The sequence below is a fragment of the Amphiura filiformis genome, chromosome 9 (genome assembly GCF_039555335.1).
Source record: "Amphiura filiformis chromosome 9, Afil_fr2py, whole genome shotgun sequence".
In the NCBI taxonomy this organism is placed as follows: Eukaryota; Metazoa; Echinodermata; class Ophiuroidea; order Amphilepidida; family Amphiuridae; genus Amphiura; species Amphiura filiformis.
This window is the reverse complement of record NC_092636.1, coordinates 50,625,882-50,648,204: the sequence shown is the minus strand read 5'-3', so window position 1 is coordinate 50,648,204 and position 22,323 is coordinate 50,625,882. Positions and strand designations below refer to the sequence as shown.

General features: G+C 36.7%; 1 protein-coding gene across 1 annotated transcript in view; it reads right to left on the bottom strand.

Annotated features, from left to right (window-relative positions):
• LOC140161113 (scavenger receptor class B member 1-like) overlaps positions 1-22,323 on the bottom strand; it is a 60,093-nt gene that overhangs the window by 15,128 nt on the left and 22,642 nt on the right. Inside the window, exons 3-7 of the mRNA XM_072184514.1 lie at positions 7,025-7,182; positions 4,136-4,280; positions 1,922-2,122; positions 1,219-1,360; positions 79-148 (exon numbers count right to left, since the gene is read on the bottom strand). Of these exons, the coding sequence (XP_072040615.1) occupies positions 79-148; positions 1,219-1,360; positions 1,922-2,122; positions 4,136-4,280; positions 7,025-7,182 (716 nt within the window). The remainder of the gene's footprint in view (positions 1-78; positions 149-1,218; positions 1,361-1,921; positions 2,123-4,135; positions 4,281-7,024; positions 7,183-22,323) is intronic.

Here is a 22,323-nt window from a genome sequence, read left to right as displayed (position 1 = left end):
TGACTGACAAAAGTGGGGGCACATGCCCCCAGCCCCCTTTGAGCATGCCACTGGATGAACCATACAATTGTCACTCACCTACAAATGGTGCCAACAAAGACATAAACATCCTCCGATGATTTTTTGAATGGAGCAGTAGTAGATGCATCTGAACAAAGAAAAGAAATCATTATTGAATTCTCATAAATGCAATATTACTATACTCTCATCTATCTTACGATGAAAAAGGGACGATCAGAGATTTTTTATATTGGGGTTTTCCAGTTAAATTCCACATACCCCCTATGGAAGACATTACCTTTATCTTCCACACAGGGAGTAGGAATTTCAAATGGGATTACTTGAATGGGTGACTTAATTTGAAATCCACACCCTATGTGGGAGATTAAGGAGGCATAAATATAGGAAAAACATGTTAATTAACCCTAACCCTACCTGTGGTTTTTTTGCTATTGGAAGGGAAAGAAGAAACAAAACAGGAGAGAAGGTGAAGAAAGAAGTCACTTGGGATTTGAATCCGGGACCCCTCGCATGCCACGCACATGATCACCGACCTGTAGCTACCGAGGTTAGGCTGCCCCGGGCAGCAATTCCCTGGGTATATATGACTTAGGCTGATTGATAGGCTGATGATTATACAGACTATTTGTATGAGTGTGGTGCAAAATAACTTTAGTAACATTGCAACCTGCATTTGTCAGGTCTTCATTAGACAGCGCAGAGATTTGAACAATGATTTGGCAAAATTGTAATTGGCAAGGAAGTTGTTTCATGGTGAGGTCCCAGGCAGACAAAGCAGTCAACAGAGACCCCTTCTTATTAGGTGCTGCCTGCTTGGCTCTTACCCAGATAGCTTAATTCTATCACTCCCCTCTCATACCACCTCGAAGATTGATGTTTGAACTGGTGACCAAAGAGTTTTGAATGAATGGAGACTGCAGAGTCTGTTTCTCATTGGGTCTTCCTCTCCAGTGCTGGAGCTTTAATGGAGCGTTTTATTGCACATGCTGGGGACCACACTGCCAATTACCATCACATGGTCAAACAACCATATATGCAGTCTGATAAAGTCCCAATGAACAGGTCACAACATCACTGAAAATCTGGTGAGTCCAGAATTTTGACTCACAACTGTATCCATTTTCTACCACACGATGACTCAAAACATTCATAACCTTATGCCCATGTACATTTTGAAAGATCCCCATAGCAGCCTACCTGTGCCATTGATCATATTAGCCCATTCAGTACCCCAGAAGTCCAACTCAGTAAGTCCATTCCAGCTCACTACCTGTCCCACATCTTTGATATCCTTCTCCCCAGTTTTAAGTACCCATGGTTTCCCTGCTGTGTAATTGGTCTGAAAGAAGAAATTCATAACAATTCATTTATTAAAGGCAGGTGGCCGCATCGTAACACATGATGTTTTCTACCTCACACTGAGGCCCAGCACCCAAACAATTGTTGAGTTAATTGCTCCAGCAGCCTGGATTCTATAAGCAAATGTGTATCACAGTGGCCCATTGAACAGTGCACAACAAGATTCCTATTGGGGCTGCCTGCACAGGTACACTGTCGCTAGTACTGTGCAGTAGCAGGGGAGTACCAGTGTAGTATCGGTGCAGTACCCCTGCTGGTGGGTCCTGTGCAGTAGCAGTATTGGAACTGTGTAGGTACTCTGTGTATACCAGTCAGGTACCTTGGTGATGGTGTACCTATGCAAGCGGTCACAATAGGACTTGGGTACCACCAGTCCACCTTACTAACATATTTTTGTTTATTTCACCTGAACGAAACAAATTCCAGGCCTAAAATTTCACTGGGGTTATGATAGAAATATGAGCTTTCACCTAGTATACCAGAACCTGCATTTTGATAGGACAAAAAAAGGACACACCTTCAATATGACATGAACACTTACCCCTGCAAATAGGCCAAATATTGTTGTTGGAATCTGCCCTGGAAATAACTCATCAAAGAGTAAGAGGTATGCATCTTCATATCCCCATATGACATCATACACACTAAGCTCAAGTACAGATGTAGCGTTAGATAACTCATGGATTAAACGTTGGATGTTCTTTATTGGTCCTGGCTGGTCTTTCAATAAATTTGCTACAGTCTATAGAGAGAAAGCACAATGAATTAATAATGTAAATCAATTTGAACTTTTATAATAATAACAAAAATAGTAATACGAGTGCAGGAAATGGTACCCATCTACCTGACACTGACTGCTGTGGGGGTTTTCTTGATTTTGGATACCAGTGCAGGAAATGGTACCCATCTACCTGACACTGACTGACTGCTGTGGGGGTTTTCTTGATTTTGGATTGGGGATGTCTGGCTGGGATTCTGAAAACTTACTCACAAGAAATACCCTGTTTAAAAAAAAAGACTCCAAAATACATTAACTTTTTGAACATTTCTTGTTTGAAATTGGGGTAAATTTCTTCACTAAAAACACAAAAACATTCTCCAGATTTTTTAAAGACAATTATGAAAAACAGCCTCTTCTAAACCAGTATTCTTACACTGGCAATTAATGGAGCTTTAATGGTCGTGCGTCTTGAACTCGCCACCCAAAAAAGGTGGCGATGTTACATTTTCCCAAATTCGACTAAAATTAAATGATGATATCTCTGCCAAGCAAGAAGTTATTGTCATGCTTGTGGTCTCATTTTATTGCTAAATAAAATGCTCTTTCATCCCTGTAAAAAGAATTCTGTTAGCCTTTTTAATACTGAGACTGTGGTTCATAGAATTCAGAATGGGCAGGGTGGCGGAGGTGAGGGATGTGGTACACGCAAACTCTATGGGATTGATATTTTTAGTGCATAGGCTGCTTCTGTAAAGGCTGTAAATTGGATTTTGACTCTATTTAGCATCTAAAAGACTCATGACCTCATAGGTATTGTCATGCTTGTGGTCTCATTTTATTGCTAAATAAAATGCTCTTTCATCCCTGTAAAAAGAATTCTGTTAGCCTTTTTAATACTGACACTGTGCTTCATAGAATTCAGAATGGGCAGGGTGGCGGAGGTGGGGGATGTGGAGGTGGGGGATGTGGTACACGCAAACTCTATGGGATTGATATTTTTAGTGCATAGGCTGCTTCTGTAAAGGCTGTAAATTGGATTTTGACTCTATTTAGCATCTAAAAGACTCATGACCTCATAACAATTCTACTAATTGTTTTTATTCATTTATGATTGGTTTAGTCTAGAAAATACAAACTTTTCCATACAAAACTACCCGTTTTCATATTAAACACTGTAGTAAGTAAATGCGGATGTCTTCAAAATCTAAAAGTTACTGTAAAATTTTAATTACTTATCCTACCATAGTCAAAGTATAGATTTTCTGAAGGAAAATTTGATGAGGAATCTAAATATGGACTTACTTTGTCTGTATGGGTTAGGGGCAAAATGTGTCAGTTCAAAATATGCTGAATTGTAAAAAATTCTAACATACTTTGGGACACCCTGTATTCCGAGATTACCAAACAGCTGTGATTTTGGTTTCTTCTAAAGTCAGGGGGCTCCCCCTAACCTCTAAGCAAATGAATGTTGTTTACTTCCAGTTTATTACTGCAAGTTGGTAATAAGCAATGCATTAAGTAACCCATTTTTTATCAGAATATTTTTATGCCACCCTGAATAACTTGAAGGTCACCATGTATAATGAATTGCTTATGCCTTCAGCTTTCCAAAAATGTATACTTTTGCTTGTTTAGGGTTGATAATTGTGGAGATAATCTAATTAGAAACTCGATTAGTGTAAACATTCATAATATTTGTGATGTAACGCTAAGGGTGGTGAGTTCAGGACATATGGCCTAATCTGTTGCACACCCTACCCACCTTTCCACTATGAACCCCATATGATTACATTTCACATCAACTACTAAACTCACAAGAGTCGCAAATGGGTTATTCTAATTGAAATCTATACACCCCCCTATGGATGATATTAATCTTCCACACAGGGGGTGGGTAGGGTGTTCAAATGGAGTCACTCATTCAGGTAACCTCTTTTGAAATTCACACTCCCTGTGTGGCACATTAAGGTCATGTCTTCCATATGGGGTGTAGGAAATAGCTAGACGGAATAGAACAATTATATTAGTACTTACAAATACAGGGACATTGACTGTCCAGAATGTGTCCGATTCTAATCCCACAGATTCCTCTGGTACAAATTGGTAATTTGTTCTGCCTCTGAAGCTCACTGTCCCTTCATCATGGTCATGAGTTATGTTAAGTTTATTACGGTACTCCCTGAAACATAAGAAAGAAAAATCAAGATGATTTCATAGGAGATGGCTTTGGTTACAGTTCACTACAGTCAGTCTACTCTGAAGTACAAAGTACAGACGCGGACGTACACATTGTGCCGACTTTGAAGGCACGCATACCTGCAGCAAAGACGCAGCAATACGCACTGTTAACGCGCTGTATACGCGCGCGTTGTCACTTTGTACTTCAGAGTGGACAAACTGTATGTTGAGGTTCCCTAGGTCAAATATGAAATTATTATAACTGTTATTAATATTGAAATTTCAGAAATACTAAATTCCTGTAAGCTATACAACTTGATTCAAAATTAATGAGAAAATAGATTTAACTTTTAATTTTTAATTTTTGACACATATACAACTTGAATGATGACCCTGGCCTTTTTCCACATAACTCCTAAAACCATTACTAACATCTTTTGTAGGTAGCAAGTGACAATCCAAGTGCTATCTTCAGTAGATATCACTTGGCACTATCTTTAGAGAATAATAAAAAGTGACAACATGTGTTATCTTCAGAAGATAGCAAAATACAAAATGTGTTATATTCAGTAGATAGGTGACAAACCGGATGCTATCTTCAGTAGATAGCAGATTTATAATATAGGTGTTATCTTCAGAAGACAAAGGCAAAATGTGCTATATGATAGTAAGTTACAACACACATGTTATCTTTGGTTGATAGCAAGTGACATCCAATTTGCCGTCTTCAGCGGATAGCAAATCGAACATCTAACAATTATGTCAGCTAATGCAGATAGGGCCTTGTTACTCAAAACCCGTAGGTCTGTATGCACAAACGAGTTAGACCGGGTCTAAAGTTAGACCTGGTCTAAGTGGAATTTAATCCCAGGAGAAAGGACATTTTCCTGTACATTTGCTAAAGTTATTTTGTATTATTTTTGAACTTTGCATTTAAATCTTTAGAATTTGCTAGCTACTCTAGGAAGGAAATAAGAGTAAAGGACCATTCCTGATGGAACTAAATTCCACTTGGACCAGGTCTAACTTTAGACCAGGTCTAACTCTTTTGTGCATACTGACCTCAGTGTCTTCTTTTACCGGTTCAGATTGGCATGCTAAGATACTCTAGTGCAAAGGGGTACTTCATGGTCCACAGCTTCATCCCCCACTTATTTACAAGTTGAGATTTTTATACCTTCAGAAACCTATGATTACATATTTGTGTGCTTAACCATTCTTGTAGATTCAGTCATTAGAAATCATCCAATTTGTATTTCTGTCTGTTGGCAGACAATAATTACAATACAGTGCCCTATGGGGTATAGTTATATATGCATTCAGTGTCCAAATCAACTAAATTTGGAAAATCGTTCTTTGTGTGGATATCTATACCATACCATAACAAGAGGATGCTATTAAAAAGTTAGAAGGATCAATGTGTTTTCTATGAAAAACTGCAATGAGCCAGGGTGTTAGCTATCTACCCATCCACCCATCATTTTGGACAGGCAGTTTGCTCCTGGGACAGGTAAAATTAATGCCTGTGACATATGCTAAATTCTGAAAATAATGCAAACCAAAACAACACCCAACAAACAAATCAAGGCTATAGCAATAGCTATTTCAACTGACTGAATCTCCAGAAGGGGCAGGTGTCCCGATTTTTGTTTTTAGGGTAACATTTAGGACAAGCAGTTTAGGTGAAAATGATGGGCACTTAAAGGAGGATTTTGTGATCCTAGTATCCTCATTTTATGACATTTTTCAATAGATATCCACAAAAAAAGCTTACTCCCAAAATTTCAGTTAATTCTGATTTTATGCTTATGAAGTTATGAATGGTTATGTGTATTACACTGCTCTATAGATGAGGTGACATGTGTTTACATTTGATACGCCCTCTGTTGGTCTGTGATCAAAACTGTCAGGCAAAAAACACTATAGTTTACATGGAAGAAGTTGATTTTTATTCATTCACTTTGGTTTCAAAGCAAATAATACAAAAAAATGGTATCAATCTTGTTTATAAATGCATCAAGCTATATACATAATATCACACAAAACTTCAAAGGTTTTTAAAAGTTGAGTTTTAAAGAGATTTATGTGGTCTGTCATAGACACCTCTGTGTTATTTTGCCTGCTTTGAAACAACAGAGGGCGGTCTGAATGTAAACATGTGACATCATAGGTCACCTCATCTATAGACAATGTGTTGTAATTTCGTTCTGGTATACCAGAACGAAATTCAAATTTGACAATATTTTTGCTAAACGAATTAATCTGCAAGAAATTGTTGGTACATAAACATTATGTAGCCAGAGGTTTCCAGTGGTATAAAAATCTCAACTTTTTTGGAGAAAAGTGGGGGGATGAGGCTTGTGGATCACGAAATGCCCTTTTAAATCCTAGCTAAGACCCTGCTCTGAACTTCAATATTAATACAAGCTGAATGCACATGTGTCATGCATACAATTTAGGCCAAAAAAAATTGTTTGATTGGCGTAATCCAACCGACCCTAAAAATAGGCCAGACCCTAGACTTTTTTTCTTATTTTTTTGCAAAAAATGAATAAAAAAGTCAAAAAGATTTAAATTAAAAATTTTAAAAAATCGTGATTTTCAGCTTAAAATGCACGTAAAAAAAAATTAAAAAAAATAAAAAATTGCCGACCGACCTACCCTAATTTTTTTTTTTTCATGTTACGCCAATCAAACAATTTTCTTTTTTAGGCCTTATGTGCCTTGAATTACAGAATGACTTACAAGTATGTATAAGGTCCTTTTTGCTCCATGATGGGTTTATCACCCATAAGGAAATCATCTGGATTTAGAATATCCCACACCCAATACTGCATCCTCATAGGTACTGCCATCTCCTCAAATCCATCATACGCTGTTGTACCTGGTACAAGTGCAACATCCTATTTAATGAAAACATATGAAAATGTTTTAATGTTGTGAAAACTTGATATGGAAGAAAGAATTCAAAAGAAGAATCTAAACAAACAAACAAACAAACAAGGAATAAAAACATGGGACACAGAAACAGGAATTAAAGCCATAATGTACGGTCTTATAATATGAAATTGGTAATTTTTTTTTTGCATACTTGTAATCAGTGGCGTGCGCAGCACATTGAAAGTAGGGGGGGCAGGTTGTTCAGTTCCCCGAATGGAGTCTGATTAGGAGTGTAAACGATTTCCCCCAAATGACCAACAAACGTGGGGGGCATGTGCCCCCATGCCCCCATTTGCGCACGCCACTGTTTGTAGTATTTACACCATTTGTTGTCTTTGTAGGTCATACAGAGTAATGTTCGACATAATATGTAAAGTCATAATTTTTTTATTATGACTTTATGTCCTCCCATAGAACTGCATGTTAAATGGCCAAAATGACCAGAGGGATTTCTTTCACTTTAACTTGTTATTTCGGCCTAAAATGGAAAATTTTGAATAAAGAATTAACAAAATTAAAATTTGATGGAAATCATACATTATGTCTTTGAAAGAAAAAGAATCAATGCTCAATAAATAGTGTAAATGGAGAAAAAAAACCAAGAAATGTACACAGAAAGGTGGAAAATAAAAAGGTTGAAATTAAAACAGAAAATAAAAAAAATAAAGGAGGGAAAGAAAGAAAGAAACAAACATACATTTGTGTGTCCTTATTGTGATCAAATAAGCTCAAATAATGGCTTATCAGATAATAATGTATTCTTTATATGATCGTTTACAACATTTGGTATTTACCCATACTCTTGATAACATGGCATGAAGTTGATAAGCTTAACAATGAAAACGATCACATCATGATCTATATGGTTTCAGCTATTTCAAGAAGTGACCAGCAAGGTTTAATTTTAGGAATCAGAACAAATCTATTTGTAAACCTCTTGGACAAGTTTTAGTCTGTTACATGTATATAGTATCAGACAATATCTGTCCGATCTTGGTATACCAAAGAAAATATTGCCACATTTGCAACTAGATATATCTCATTTTTGCTTTGGGGCAAAATTTGTTTTTTGATTTTTGATTGGCCTTGCCTGACCTACCCTATGTACACCGCCGACCCTGAATATTTTGATTTATTTTGCTAAATAAATGCTCTAAAAATGGAACAAAGTAGTCACAGTGCTATATGCCTTACCAGTTCTGAGAAATTGCACTCAGGGACATTTGCAAATTTATGCAAATTATCTACCAAAGTAGCATATTTTGCAATGAAGACCTAATAGAATTTGGAGATCCCTAATTGCCACCCCTCCACCAAATCACATCATGATACATCTTACCAGTTCCGAGATATTGCACTCGCAAGCTCGGATGGAATGACAGAATGACGGATGGACAGACAACCAGGAAACATGGTACCTCCTGAGGAGGCACAATTAGTCATTTGGCGCACCCAAGAGAGCCTAAACACTAACAGGGATGTGCTGCAAACATGAGTCATTTTCTGCCATTTGGTATATTCAATGACCCTGCCCTTTTTCTAGCCAATTTTTGTATATGGATGTGTAATTTTTTCAAAACATTTTTCATTTATTTTGTGAAAATAACCAAATTTTGCCCAATTGTAGCTAAATCTTATGAACAACAATTTGGGAAAACTGGCAATGTGTGTGTTTAATTTGGCTGAAAATATTGACTTTTGGTATAGTGATAGGTCCAAATTTCATGGAAAACTGGTATATAGCAATGAGCCCACTTTCATATTTTCAGCAGCACTTCCCTACCCAAACCAAACATGAGCTGCCCTCTTAGGAGACAAAAAACCCTGTTCTACGGGTGGACGGACCTTTCAAGTAGGGATCGGTCGGTTTCAGCAAAAATTAATAAATTTTTTCCCCAAAACGGCTGATTTTATATGATTTTAGCAACATTCTCCAAAACAGCAATGAATTCTGGGTCGGTCGGCCGGTACAACACTTTTTTTTTGTCACCTTGTGCATGTTTTCTTTTACATCCTATAATGATAAACACAGATCAATAAAATGTTAAAAATTATGCAGTGACTTTAGATCATGATCCACTTACACTTTCAACAGAATTCTTTGTAAAAGCAATAAATCCACCAAGAAGAGCTACACCAGCTAGAACCAAAAACACTCCTACAACAATGGTGATGACACCACATTTCTTGGTTCCACAACATCCACAAGCAGCCATGGTCGACAGAAACACTTTAACTTCCAAATTGTTAGATCCTTGTTATTGTTGTTGATGTCAATTTCTTTTTCAAAACACCACTAACATTTCTCAGTTAAAAATTTGATGGCAGCACTTTTTTGTTTGAAGATGATAAAGTATTGTGCATTTACAGCGCAGTAGAAACGACACGGTGATGGTGAAAGGATTCAAATGCGGGTGAAGGTGAATGCACCATAAATGCGAGGTGCTTAGCATAAACACGCTAATAGTTAAGATATTGATCCAAAGACTAAATGATGGTACTACCACAGTAATCAATGGGCTATTCCAGTTGAAATCCATACACCCCATATGGAAGACATTACTTTAATCTTCCACAAAGTGGGTGTAGATTTAAAATTGAGTTTCCCATTCAGGTAACCCCATTTGAAATTCACACTCCCTAAGTATGGTTTATGGAATGATGTGGTCAGCAACTACATGTACCTGTAAAGTGTGCTGAGGCTTGTGGATCAACGTCTAAGCGCTGTGCCTGTGCGTAGCGCACTATAAATTACTGCGCTTTTTTTTAGAAGATTAAGGTAATGTCCTCCATCGGGGTGTACGGATTTCATCTGGAATAGCCAAATGACAAGGTCAATCAGGCTGATATCTAACAAGCCAAGGGAAGCAAACTTTGATGATTTTGTATGAACTAAATGGGAGTTGCCCTAGGAGTTGTCATTATTATGATAATATGATCCGCCACTCTACAGAATCAAAGTACAACAAATCTTTAGTAACAGATTATGAAGCACATGATAAGATATTGGAGATAAGTTTTACAACAAGACACCAAAATGGTTCGATGACCTATTTTCAAATCACCTTAAAGTGCGTGCTTATCTAGTCTAACCCATAGACCATACAGGTCAGACAGATTAAACCCATTTTCTGAAAAACAGAAGAAAGACATCTTACACTCTTACAAAAAAGTTAGAAAAGGAACCTTTATGATTGTCCTCTCATGAGAACTCTTGAAGATTCTTATAAAGACCCATAAAATGAATTTAGTACACTCTGATGAGCTTTGTTAGTTCTCTCAAAGGCATTTAGAAGGATTGAATAGGGAGGTTCCCCTTAGAGCCTTCAAATTCACAAGGGCTTGTGAAAATTTAAGAACCTTTCGTAGAACCAAGAACTAAAACACTTTTTTAGCCCTTCTAAGATCCTTTTATGATTCTTCATAGAACCATTTAATTCCTCTGACAGGACAAAAAAGGTTCCTTTTGGAAGTTTCTTTTCTGAGAGTGTAGAGCCAGAACTGGCTATTTCATAAACTTTGACATGGTCTCTGTTCCAGAGGATGTCTATATCAAATGTTCAAGAATTATATTGCGAATTGGAGAATCATTGATTTTGCTGCATGGAGGAGAATCAAACATTTAAATTCAAGACATAGGCAATTTTGGTTACAATCCCCTCAATATACAATATACACAATGCAAAAGGCATGTCATTACATAATGATGGCATGGATCACAGCAGCTGAAGGGAGTATCCCATTATGCTTTGCGGTTCCATAATAGAACTGTATGTGCCATTACACTGCCATAGAAAATGTACACAAAATCCCTCACTTCAACTTTCAATTATTCGCTTAAATCAGGGGAGGTTAAGACTTTTGTTTGCAAAAATATGACTCCTAAAGTATTGTGAAACTATCCATAGCTCTCAATATCTAAGCGGCTCATGTTTATATTTTGTATACATTTGCTATGGGGCATGCAGCTATACTGCAATGCTTGCTGGGATACTCCTTTCAGCTGCTGTGGGCATGGATACTGTCCCCTCTCATAACAGGGAAAATCTCATTGAAAGATGCTGATGAACATGCAAGAGATGTCGCTAAATCAAGTGCCCCTCAACCAGATGATGCCTCTGGTAGAACTAAAGCTCCAAGACAGAAATCCAAACCTTAAATTGTCTAGATACATGTTGCAAGTGCAGAGAGCAGGAAAATTTGCATACTTAAGTGTTCCCGTAAGCCTTTTTAGAGTGTTTTATTTAAAATGCGCCCTATGAATGTGTGCCAAAAATCACAAGACCACACAATAAAATTGAAAAAATTGCTTTCCCCTCTTTCAGCTTGCCAAAAATTTCTTGTCCTCCCAATTTTACCCTCCCACCAGGGCTCATTATTATTGCACAGCCCCCAAGAGTTTGGTGCAGCACATATTGGATATTTTGATACAGATAAATGCTGTGCTCAGTGAAAAATTACCATTCAAATTTTAACTTTTTTTTTCAAGTAGCTACATGTATATTGTAGTTTATTGCACGTAACTCATACAAATATTCTGTATACTCATTTTGGTCCAAAGGTTTCACATCACAATGTCAACACTGCTAAGAGCTATAAGGTCGTGTGTCTTGAGTTCGCCACCAAAAAAAGGTGGCGACGTTACATTTTGCCAAAGTCGACTCAAAACAAATGATGATATCTCTGTCAAGCAAGAAGGTATTGTCATGCTTGTGGTCTCATTTTATTGCTAAATAAAATGCACTTTCAACCCTGTAAAAAGAAATACTTGAACTTTTTTAATACTGACACTGTGCTTCATAGAATTCAGAATGGGCAGGGTGGCGGTGGTGGGGGATGTGGTGGTGGGGGATGTGGTACACACAAACTCTATGGGATTGGTATTTTTAGTGCGTAATCTGCTTCTGTAAAGGCTGTAAATTGGATTTGGACTCTATTTAGCATCTAAAACACTCATGGCCTTACAGCTAAACAATTCTACTAATTGTTTTTAATAATTTATGATTGGTTTAGTCTAGAAAATACAAACTTTTCCATACAAAACTACCCGTTGTCATATTAAACACTGTAGTAAGTAATGCAGATGTCTTCAAAATCTAAAAGTTACTGTAAAATTTTAATTACTTATCCTATCATAGTCAAAGTATAGATTTTCTGAAGGGAAATGTGACGAGGAGTCTAAATATGGACATATTTTTTCTGTATGAGTTAGGGGGAAAATGTTTAGGTTCAAAATATGTTGAATTGTAAAAAAATCTAACATACTTTGGGACACCCTATATTCCTAGATTACCAAACAGCTGTGATTTTGGTTTCTTCCAAAGTCAGTTGGCTCTCCATATCCTCTAACCAAATGAATGATGTTTACTTCCAGTTTATTACTGTAAGTTGGTAATAAGTAATGCATTGAGTGACCCATTTTTTATCAAAATCCTTTTTATTCCACCCTGTATAACTTGCAGGTCACCCTGTATAATGAGTTGAAATGTATATATTTGAATTGCTTATGCCTTCAGCTTTCCAAAAATGTATACTTTTGCTAGTTTAGGGTTGATGATTGGCGAGATAATCTAATTAGAAACCCGGTTGGTGTAAAAATTCATAATATTTGTCATGTAACGCTAAGGGTGGCGAGTTCTGGACACACGTCCATAAAGCATCTATTTTATTGCTCTTGATGTCTTAATCCATCATGCCTTCTTATTTCAGTAGTCCTGTAGATAGCATGTACAGTTTGCATAGAGAAAGGAAAAGTATATTGCGTCAGCCGTAGAGTATAGCATAGCTACATGTACATAATCTGGGTACATAATTTCTCCATGTAGCTATATAGTGTAAATGTGACCGTCCACCACAAAACTCTCACAAAGTCGACCAAACATAACACCATTTCTGGATACAAATCATTTTAAAGATATATAATTATAACAAAATTGACTGGAGGCCCAACTTTAAGACAGGAGAGGTTTGTGGTGGACAGTGTTTTGGGGTGTAGTCAGCAGTCCCTATTTTAAAACAGCATCAGTTGTGCTTGTCTTGATACTCGCCACTTTTACCTTGCCATAATTGTCTTGCCCTCCTCAAATTTTACCCTCCCCCAGGGGATCATTATTGCACAGCCCTAAGAGAATGATGGAGTGAGCGACAGACAGAGGTGCTTCATAGAATTCAGAATGGGCAGGGTGGCGGTGGTGGGGGATGTGGTGGTGGGGGATGTGGTACACACAAACTCTATGGGATTGGTATTTTTAGTGCGTAATCTGCTTCTGTAAAGGCTGTAAATTGGATTTGGACTCTATTTAGCATCTAAAACACTCATGGCCTTACAGCTAAACAATTCTACTAATTGTTTTTAATAATTTATGATTGGTTTAGTCTAGAAAATACAAACTTTTCCATACAAAACTACCCGTTGTCATATTAAACACTGTAGTAAGTAATGCAGATGTCTTCAAAATCTAAAAGTTACTGTAAAATTTTAATTACTTATCCTATCATAGTCAAAGTATAGATTTTCTGAAGGGAAATGTGACGAGGAGTCTAAATATGGACATATTTTTTCTGCATGAGTTAGGGGGAAAATGTTTAGGTTCAAAATATGTTGAATTGTAAAAAAATCTAACATACTTTGGGACACCCTATATTCCTAGATTACCAAACAGCTGTGATTTTGGTTTCTTCCAAAGTCAGTTGGCTCTCCATATCCTCTAACCAAATGAATGATGTTTACTTCCAGTTTATTACTGTAAGTTGGTAATAAGTAATGCGTTGAGTGACCCATTTTTTATCAAAATCCTTTTTTTTCCACCCTGTATAACTTGCAGGTCACCCTGTATAATGAGTTGAAATGTATATATTTGAATTGCTTATGCCTTCAGCTTTCCAAAATGTATACTTTTGCTAGTTTAGGGTTGATGATTGGCGAGATAATCTAATTAGAAACCCGGTTGGTGTAAAAATTCATAATATTTGTCATGTAACGCTAAGGGTGGCGAGTTCAGGACACACGGCCATAAAGCATCTATTTTATTGCTCTTGATGTCTTAATCCATCATGCCTTCTTATTTCAGTAGTCCTGTAGATAGCATGTACAGTTTGCATAGAGAAAGGAAAAGTATATTGCGTCAGCCATAGAGTATAGCATAGCTACATGTACATAATCTGGGTACATAATTTCTCCATGTAGCTATATAGTGTAAATGTGACCGTCCACCACAAAACTCTCACAAAGTCGACCAAACATAACACCATTTCTGGATACAAATCATTTTAAAGATATATAATTATAACAAAATTGACTGGAGGCCCAACTTTAAGACAGGAGAGGTTTGTGGTGGACAGTGTTTTGGGGTGTAGTCAGCAGTCCCTATTTTAAAACAGCATCAGTTGTGCTTGTCTTGATACTTGCCACTTTTACCTTGCCATAATTGTCTTGCCCTCCTCAAATTTTACCCTCCCCCAGGGGATCATTATTGCACAGCCCTAAGAGAATGATGGAGTGAGCGACAGACAGAGGTGCTTCATAGAATTCAGAATGGGCAGGGTGGCGGTGGTGGGGGATGTGGTGGTGGGGGATGTGGTACACACAAACTCTATGGGATTGGTATTTTAGTGCGTAATCTGCTTCTGTAAAGGCTGTAAATTGGATTTGGACTCTATTTAGCATCTAAAACACTCATGGCCTTACAGCTAAACAATTCTACTAATTGTTTTTAATAATTTATGATTGGTTTAGTCTAGAAAATACAAACTTTTCCATACAAAACTACCCGTTGTCATATTAAACACTGTAGTAAGTAATGCAGATGTCTTCAAAATCTAAAAGTTACTGTAAAATTTTAATTACTTATCCTATCATAGTCAAAGTATAGATTTTCTGAAGGGAAATGTGACGAGGAGTCTAAATATGGACATATTTTTTCTGTATGAGTTAGGGGGAAAATGTTTAGGTTCAAAATATGTTGAATTGTAAAAAATCTAACATACTTTGGGACACCCTATATTCCTAGATTACCAAACAGCTGTGATTTTGGTTTCTTCCAAAGTCAGTTGGCTCTCCATATCCTCTAACCAAATGAATGATGTTTACTTCCAGTTTATTACTGTAAGTTGGTAATAAGTAATGCATTGAGTGACCCATTTTTATCAAAATCCTTTTATTCCACCCTGTATAACTTGCAGGTCACCCTGTATAATGAGTTGAAATGTATATATTTGAATTGCTTATGCCTTCAGCTTTCCAAAAATGTATACTTTTGCTAGTTTAGGGTTGATGATTGGCGAGATAATCTAATTAGAAACCCGGTTGGTGTAAAAATTCATAATATTTGTCATGTAACGCTAAGGGTGGCGAGTTCAGGACACACGGCCATAAAGCATCTATTTTATTGCTCTTGATGTCTTAATCCATCATGCCTTCTTATTTCAGTAGTCCTGTAGATAGCATGTACAGTTTGCATAGAGAAAGGAAAAGTATATTGCGTCAGCCATAGAGTATAGCATAGCTATATGTACATAATCTGGGTACATAATTTCTCCATGTAGCTATATAGTGTAAATGTGACCGTCCACCACAAAACTCTCACAAAGTCGACCAAACATAACACCATTTCTGGATACAAATCATTTTAAAGATATATAATTATAACAAAATTGACTGGAGGCCCAACTTTAAGATAGGAGAGGTTTGTGGTGGACAGTGTTTTGGGGTGTAGTCAGCAGTCCCTATTTTAAAACAGCATCAGTTGTGCTTGTCTTGATACTCGCCACTTTTACCTTGCCATAATTGTCTTGCCCTCCTCAAATTTTACCCTCCCCAGGGGATCATTATTGCACAGCCCTAAGAGAATGATGGAGTGAGCGACAGACAGAGGGAGAGAATAATGGTTCTATTTTATAGCATGATGAAAGCATGGCATCAATGGGGAGGGGGGAAAATGAACGTGGCAAAATGACCCATATTTTGTTCTTTTCAGTCACTTTTTGAAGATTGACGCTAACTTTATGAAGATTGACGCTAACAGGTTGTAAGTACATCATATCAGTAAAGCACTTATGATATGCCTGCTACCAGGGGTGAAATTAAGTGGGAGACGGGAGCCGTTTGGCCCCCAGAAACTCTGAAATGGCCCCTGGTTCCATCTCAATTTTAGTTGACCAGGGGACACTTTTCTCACAAAACTGGCCCCCTGGATAGTGAACCAAAAATATCAAATTACAAGCAAATGGTGCTTATTTAACTCATCCAGCACATCTTTATTTTTATTGACCCTTGGTAATTGGAAATGGCCCCTGGTTCTTCCAAATCTTGGTGAACCAGGGGCCACTTTTTTGCCAAAGTAGCCCCTGCTTCAAGCTCTCTTATTTTCACCCTTGCCTGCTACCCTGGGCCTGCTACCACTACAAAATTGCTTTGTGGTGCAAATCATGTTGTTTTTTGGGTTTTTTTTTTTTTGCTCCATATGTGTTTTTTTGACACTTGGGAACAAATCTTAAAATGTATTCAAGCCAAAGACTATGAAGTGAAGTTAGTGAACACAAATTAAAACTTTGCCCTTTATGGATACAATTTTGTTCTAGCGGTTGGATCTATCAAGAACTCTCCATATCCACACAAAAAAGTCGCATATTTCTATGCCTTATTTATGACAATGCATTAAACTGTCCATAACCATCAAATGGTCCTTTTGGAAATATGACAAAACAAATACAGTTATGAAGGATAAGCATACAAATGTGATGTATTATTACTTGACACCAAAATAGGTTTGTTTGTTCAAAAGTCCAAAGATTACTGATCAGCCTGAATATATTAATAGTACCTTGCCACCATCAGTGGCGGCTCTTACATTGTAATTTATCACAATATAGACAGTGTAGAATCATAAACCAGGGTATAAAACAGGGGTGATTGAGTGGAGCCCTCTATGATCATTGTCAATTAACAGTAACAGTATTGAGGGCGGTTATAAAGGGTAGTGAGACAAATAAAAAGCAAACAAGTACAAAACAAGCACATGTCCACAACTCACTTAAACCCATGGTGAGTTTTTGAATGTGACCCATTCTGACAAAACCAGGAACAAGTCACATTTTTGACATGTCATGATTTGAATAAAAATGTAAACACTAGACATTACACTTTAAAATGATACCAAAATTATATAAATAGCATAATTTTGTAAATGGTACCTTGATATTTTTGACAAATTGCTATTCTGACTGGTAATGGGCCAATTAGTTTCCTGCCTTAGACAGGATTTACATGTAATAGGGATTATCATAGTTCAACTGTTAATTATTGATTAACTAAACCTAATTTTAATAAGTACTTTCAAGGATTTGAAAGTCCACTTAGTCCTACAGTCAAATACCATGAAATTAAGAATTCCAAAATTTGATTTTTTTTCATGGGAATTTTATCTTTAAGGGATCCAAAATGAGCGTTTATTGCGTTTCGACAGTATTTTTTGTGGGACATGAGAGAACCTCAGACCTATCGAATTGCATTCTGAATACGAAGCATGTCTTTCTGATATCAAATAATTTTCATTTTTTTAAAATCACAATTTAATACAAATTTTATGACAAATTATAAAAATTTGATATTTTTCAAATTTTTGATATATAACAGTCCTCGTAGTAAATTATATAAATCTAATGATATATTCTTAAAGTGTATGTAGCAGGGAGGAAAAGCCGATGGTCAATTGAAAATTTTGACCTTTCATATTGAAGATATGGATTTTTCCCAAAAGACCTAATTTTTTTGGTGTTTTGGGGAAAAAATCCATATCTTCAATAATGAAAGGTCAAAATTTTCAATTGATCGTCGGCTTTTCATCCCACCTACATACACTTTAAGTATAAATCATCAGATTTATAAAGTTTACTTCAAGTACTGTTAAATATCAAAATATCAATTTTTAATGATTTGCCATAAAATGTGTATTAAATTGCAATTTCAAAAATCAAAATTATTTGATATCAGAATGACATTCTTCATATTCAGAATGCAATTCGATATGTCTGATGTGCTCTAATGTCCCAAAATAAATACTGTCCAAACGTTCATACCCCAGCCCTTAAAGGCCTACCTGTATAACTCAAAAACTTGGAGCTGGTCACATATGCTGTTATTATAAACTAATCAATCTGACACCCTCAAATATTTAAATATAACTGTTGGCTTACCTTCTGTCCATTTTGAAAGTTACACACAGGATTTGTGAAGGCTGCAATGTTTGGTAGTCCCATCATGAGGACGGGTTAGTGTAGTGGTCTTCTTACTTGCTTCTCACCACTGTGGCCCGGGTTCAATTCCCCACATTGCCACTTGTGAGTTTGGTTGCCGATCCATGCTTGTCCTCGCAGGTTTTTCGGCGGGTGCTCAGGTCCCGGGGTTCAGATTTTCCTCCTGCTTCTAAAATGGGACCTCTTCCCATATCCCTGTCCCGTTATATGGTGGTTGGCATCCCTTTAATTTCTAGTAGCCTCTGAGCACTATTAGGCATTGCTTAGCTTTGGCCGAATGTTATAAATAAATCATGTGCAGAAGACTCAATATAGAAGATGCCAATGTTTTTGATCATGATATACTTGTTTGTTTTTTGACTGGATACCACCTCTAACTTCTATTGATGCCTCCATTAATCATGCTAAGAAGGAGTGACTCTACAAAGGTAAACAGTTTGTAACATTGCTACAAATTGCAGGAAAGTGATACAGGGTCGTCGGAATCTGAATTTTTTTGATACTTTAACGCATAAACCAAACATAACAAATTAACTAATAGGGTTGAGGAATCATCAGCTAACACATGCTATTTGAATTTTGACAATTGACCACTCCATTTTTGAAATACAACAATGTTACGAAACTACCTTATTTTCAATCTGCTCCACTGAGTCAAATATCTACAAATGTATCAATGACAATAGACGCTTCATGCACTGATGATGCGCAGTGATTAGCACTCCGAATACGGGTCATCGATTGATATTTGAATCCATGGAAAGGTTTGAAAATGAGTTTTGTAAAATTCTTATATTTCAAGAACGGTGTGGTTAATTGTCAAAATACCCAAACAATTTAAAAGTTTCTGTTGAAATACAGTTCTTTCAGGGACAACCTGTACCACTTTGCTTACAGATGAGGTATTATTAGACAGGGCTGTCAACTCTCACACATTCGTCCACTTCCTTACACTAAGTAAAATCTCCCTTTTAGATTCTCAAGCACCAGGGTCAAATAATCATGGTTCAAAAACGAAGAATTTCCAAAAGGTTTGGACATACATGTAAAAGTGCCAGTCTGACAATGCTAGAAATTCAACCAAATACAAGAATTACACTTTCTTTTCCTGGTTTCTTTATTAATAATACTGTAAGACTCATTCTGTCTGATCATATTCTCATAGAGAGGAATAATCCGAACTACAAAATTACATTAATACTAATTTAATTACCTTTAATGATACAAACTACACTACTCAAAACAAATTAAAGAATCAGACTTATATTTATTAGCATTTTTCAAAAACAGCATTGGTTTAATATTGTTTTAAAATTAGATTAGTGCCATTTCAATCAGTAATGTGTCAACAGAACACTTGTACGACCCAGAACTGAAGTTTTATGACATTTAAAATATTTTGGTCAGCACCATAAGAAGGATACAAATCAAGATTGTCAGATTCTGGTCCTTTAAAGTATTTTGAGTAGTGTATGATTGATGGCAAGGGTCAACTTCGAAACATTTTAACTCATTTCAGGTTTTGGTAAATTTACAACACTTTGGAAAATATAGTGACCAATTATGATACAACAAATACATGATTAATAACAATAATATTTAGGCTACAAAAATGATCAATAATGCAATTTGCTCAATTCAAAATAATTCATGATATTTTTTCCCCTAAAAAGTAAGTACCAAGACCTTCACTAAGTCACAAAGAAAAGCACCAGCTTCAGAAATCTACAAATCAGCTATTGGTAGTATTGCAGAACATGTTATTGGGTGGGAAGGCTCAAGTCATAGATCAAGAATCCGAAAATACAACATGCTGGCTAAAGGAAGCAATCTGGATCAGAAGTAGGGGGAAAGACACCATCAACAAGGATGAGGGGGCTTACAGACTGGATTTAATTTATGACCAGCTCATATATACTCGGCAACAAGGAAGTTTGGTGACGTTTTCAAAACCAGACAAAAGTGTTGCTGGTTCTAAAAACATCTAGAAATCCCAGTACCAGAGTGAACAAGATTCCTGACAGGAATTGAAATCTGCAGGAGTATCATTTTATTGGATCTGAAAATGAACCTTTCTCAATCATATAATTCATGATGGTTTTTAAAATCGTTTCGCTTAGTGAAACCTCCTTTCTCTTATGTATTAGGCTATTCCAGTTGAAATTCATACACCTCCCCAGACAACATGACCTTAATCTCCCACACATTCAGGTGACCCCATTTGGAATTCACACTCGAGCTCCTTATGTGAACGATTAAGGTCATGTCTCCATAAGGGGTGTATGGATTTAAAAGTAGAACAGCCCATTGTGTGAAAAGAGTTTTCCTCTCTACAGAGCGCTACAGTTTCAAGGTGGGTGGACATGGTTTAGGGACAGACTGCAGTCCCAATCAGGGACAGACGGGAGGGGTGGTGGGGAGGAGGACATTCAAGAACGATAGTGTACACATGTGTGACCTAATTTGTTCAAAACATCTCCTAAATGAGTTCTGCACTTCAGTATAAATACCCTGTAGACATGACAATTTTGCCCTACAGCAATTTTTGGCCAAAATATATGTACCCTTTTTGACTCAATTTACAAAATGTTTAAATAAATCCCTAAACACATCATACGAGTTAATTTTTTGGTCACACACATGTACATTGAATTTCTTGTATGAGTGCCCATCCCCTTTGACCTTTTGGTTGCAGTATCTACTATTTCCATGGTACAAATGATGAGCTCAGTAGGCTATTCCAGTTAAAATCCCCCTATACATACCCCTACATGATCTTAATCTCCTATAATAGGGGTGTAGATTTCAAATGGAGACTCATTCAGGTAACCCCATTCAAAATTCACACCCCCTGTGTGGAAGATTAAGGCCATGTCTTCCATAGGAGTTGTAAGGATATCAACTGGAATAGTCCAATGTTTTATTTTTAATTCTAATGCTAACAAGGGATACACCTTTTGTAGTGCCTACTTCAATATATTTACAAGGTTTAGGTTAGAGATGGATGTGGAATGCTACAGTGGCAGCACCACCCAGTAAAAACCTAAAATTGCGAAAATTTCCACTTTTTGCGTAATTTTTGCACAAAATTCATTGATTTTGCCCCCCCCCTCCCGAAAAAAATTCCAAGCGCCGCCACTGGAATGCTATGTGGTTGTCATACCCAGGGTGCAATTGTCGTAGATCAAATGGACTTTGGAGATATTGCTCACATGGACCAACTACAGCAACCAGACTGTGAGCATGACAATCACATAGTACATACTCTGCATCCACCTCTAGAATTAATATTAAATCCTAAATTGGTTAAGGGATGTGGTATGAACGTTTGGACAGTATTTATTGTGGGACATATCGAATTGCAGTCTGAATACGAAGAGTGTCCTTCTGATATCAAATAATTTTGATTTTTTGAAATTCGCAATGTAATACGGCTCTGGTTTTTTTAACATGTATCAAAAGTGTGAACTGAGAGGGTAAAAATGAAATTGACAGAAGACACTTAAAATATGTCATTTCTCAAAGCAGATGACTTGAATTTTATGAAAATACAAAACTTGGAGCTTAATTCTGTTCATTTGGTCTGTAAACTTTGTAGACCCTTTGGCCAAATGAGATTTTTTCATAAAAAGCAACTTGTTGCCAAAGCTAGATATTGCTTACTGCAATGCCCATTAGTTACCAAATTAGTTGTCATAGGAAAATAATGAGTCCAAGTTATTATTGACCAAATATGGCCATTCTGCGATCACTTTTAGGTAACTTTTCAGGCATATGAAACTGAAAAATGGGCAAAATAGCAGGTTTGGTAGTCAAAAATATGCTCTAAATGTAATTAATTTCATCCACAT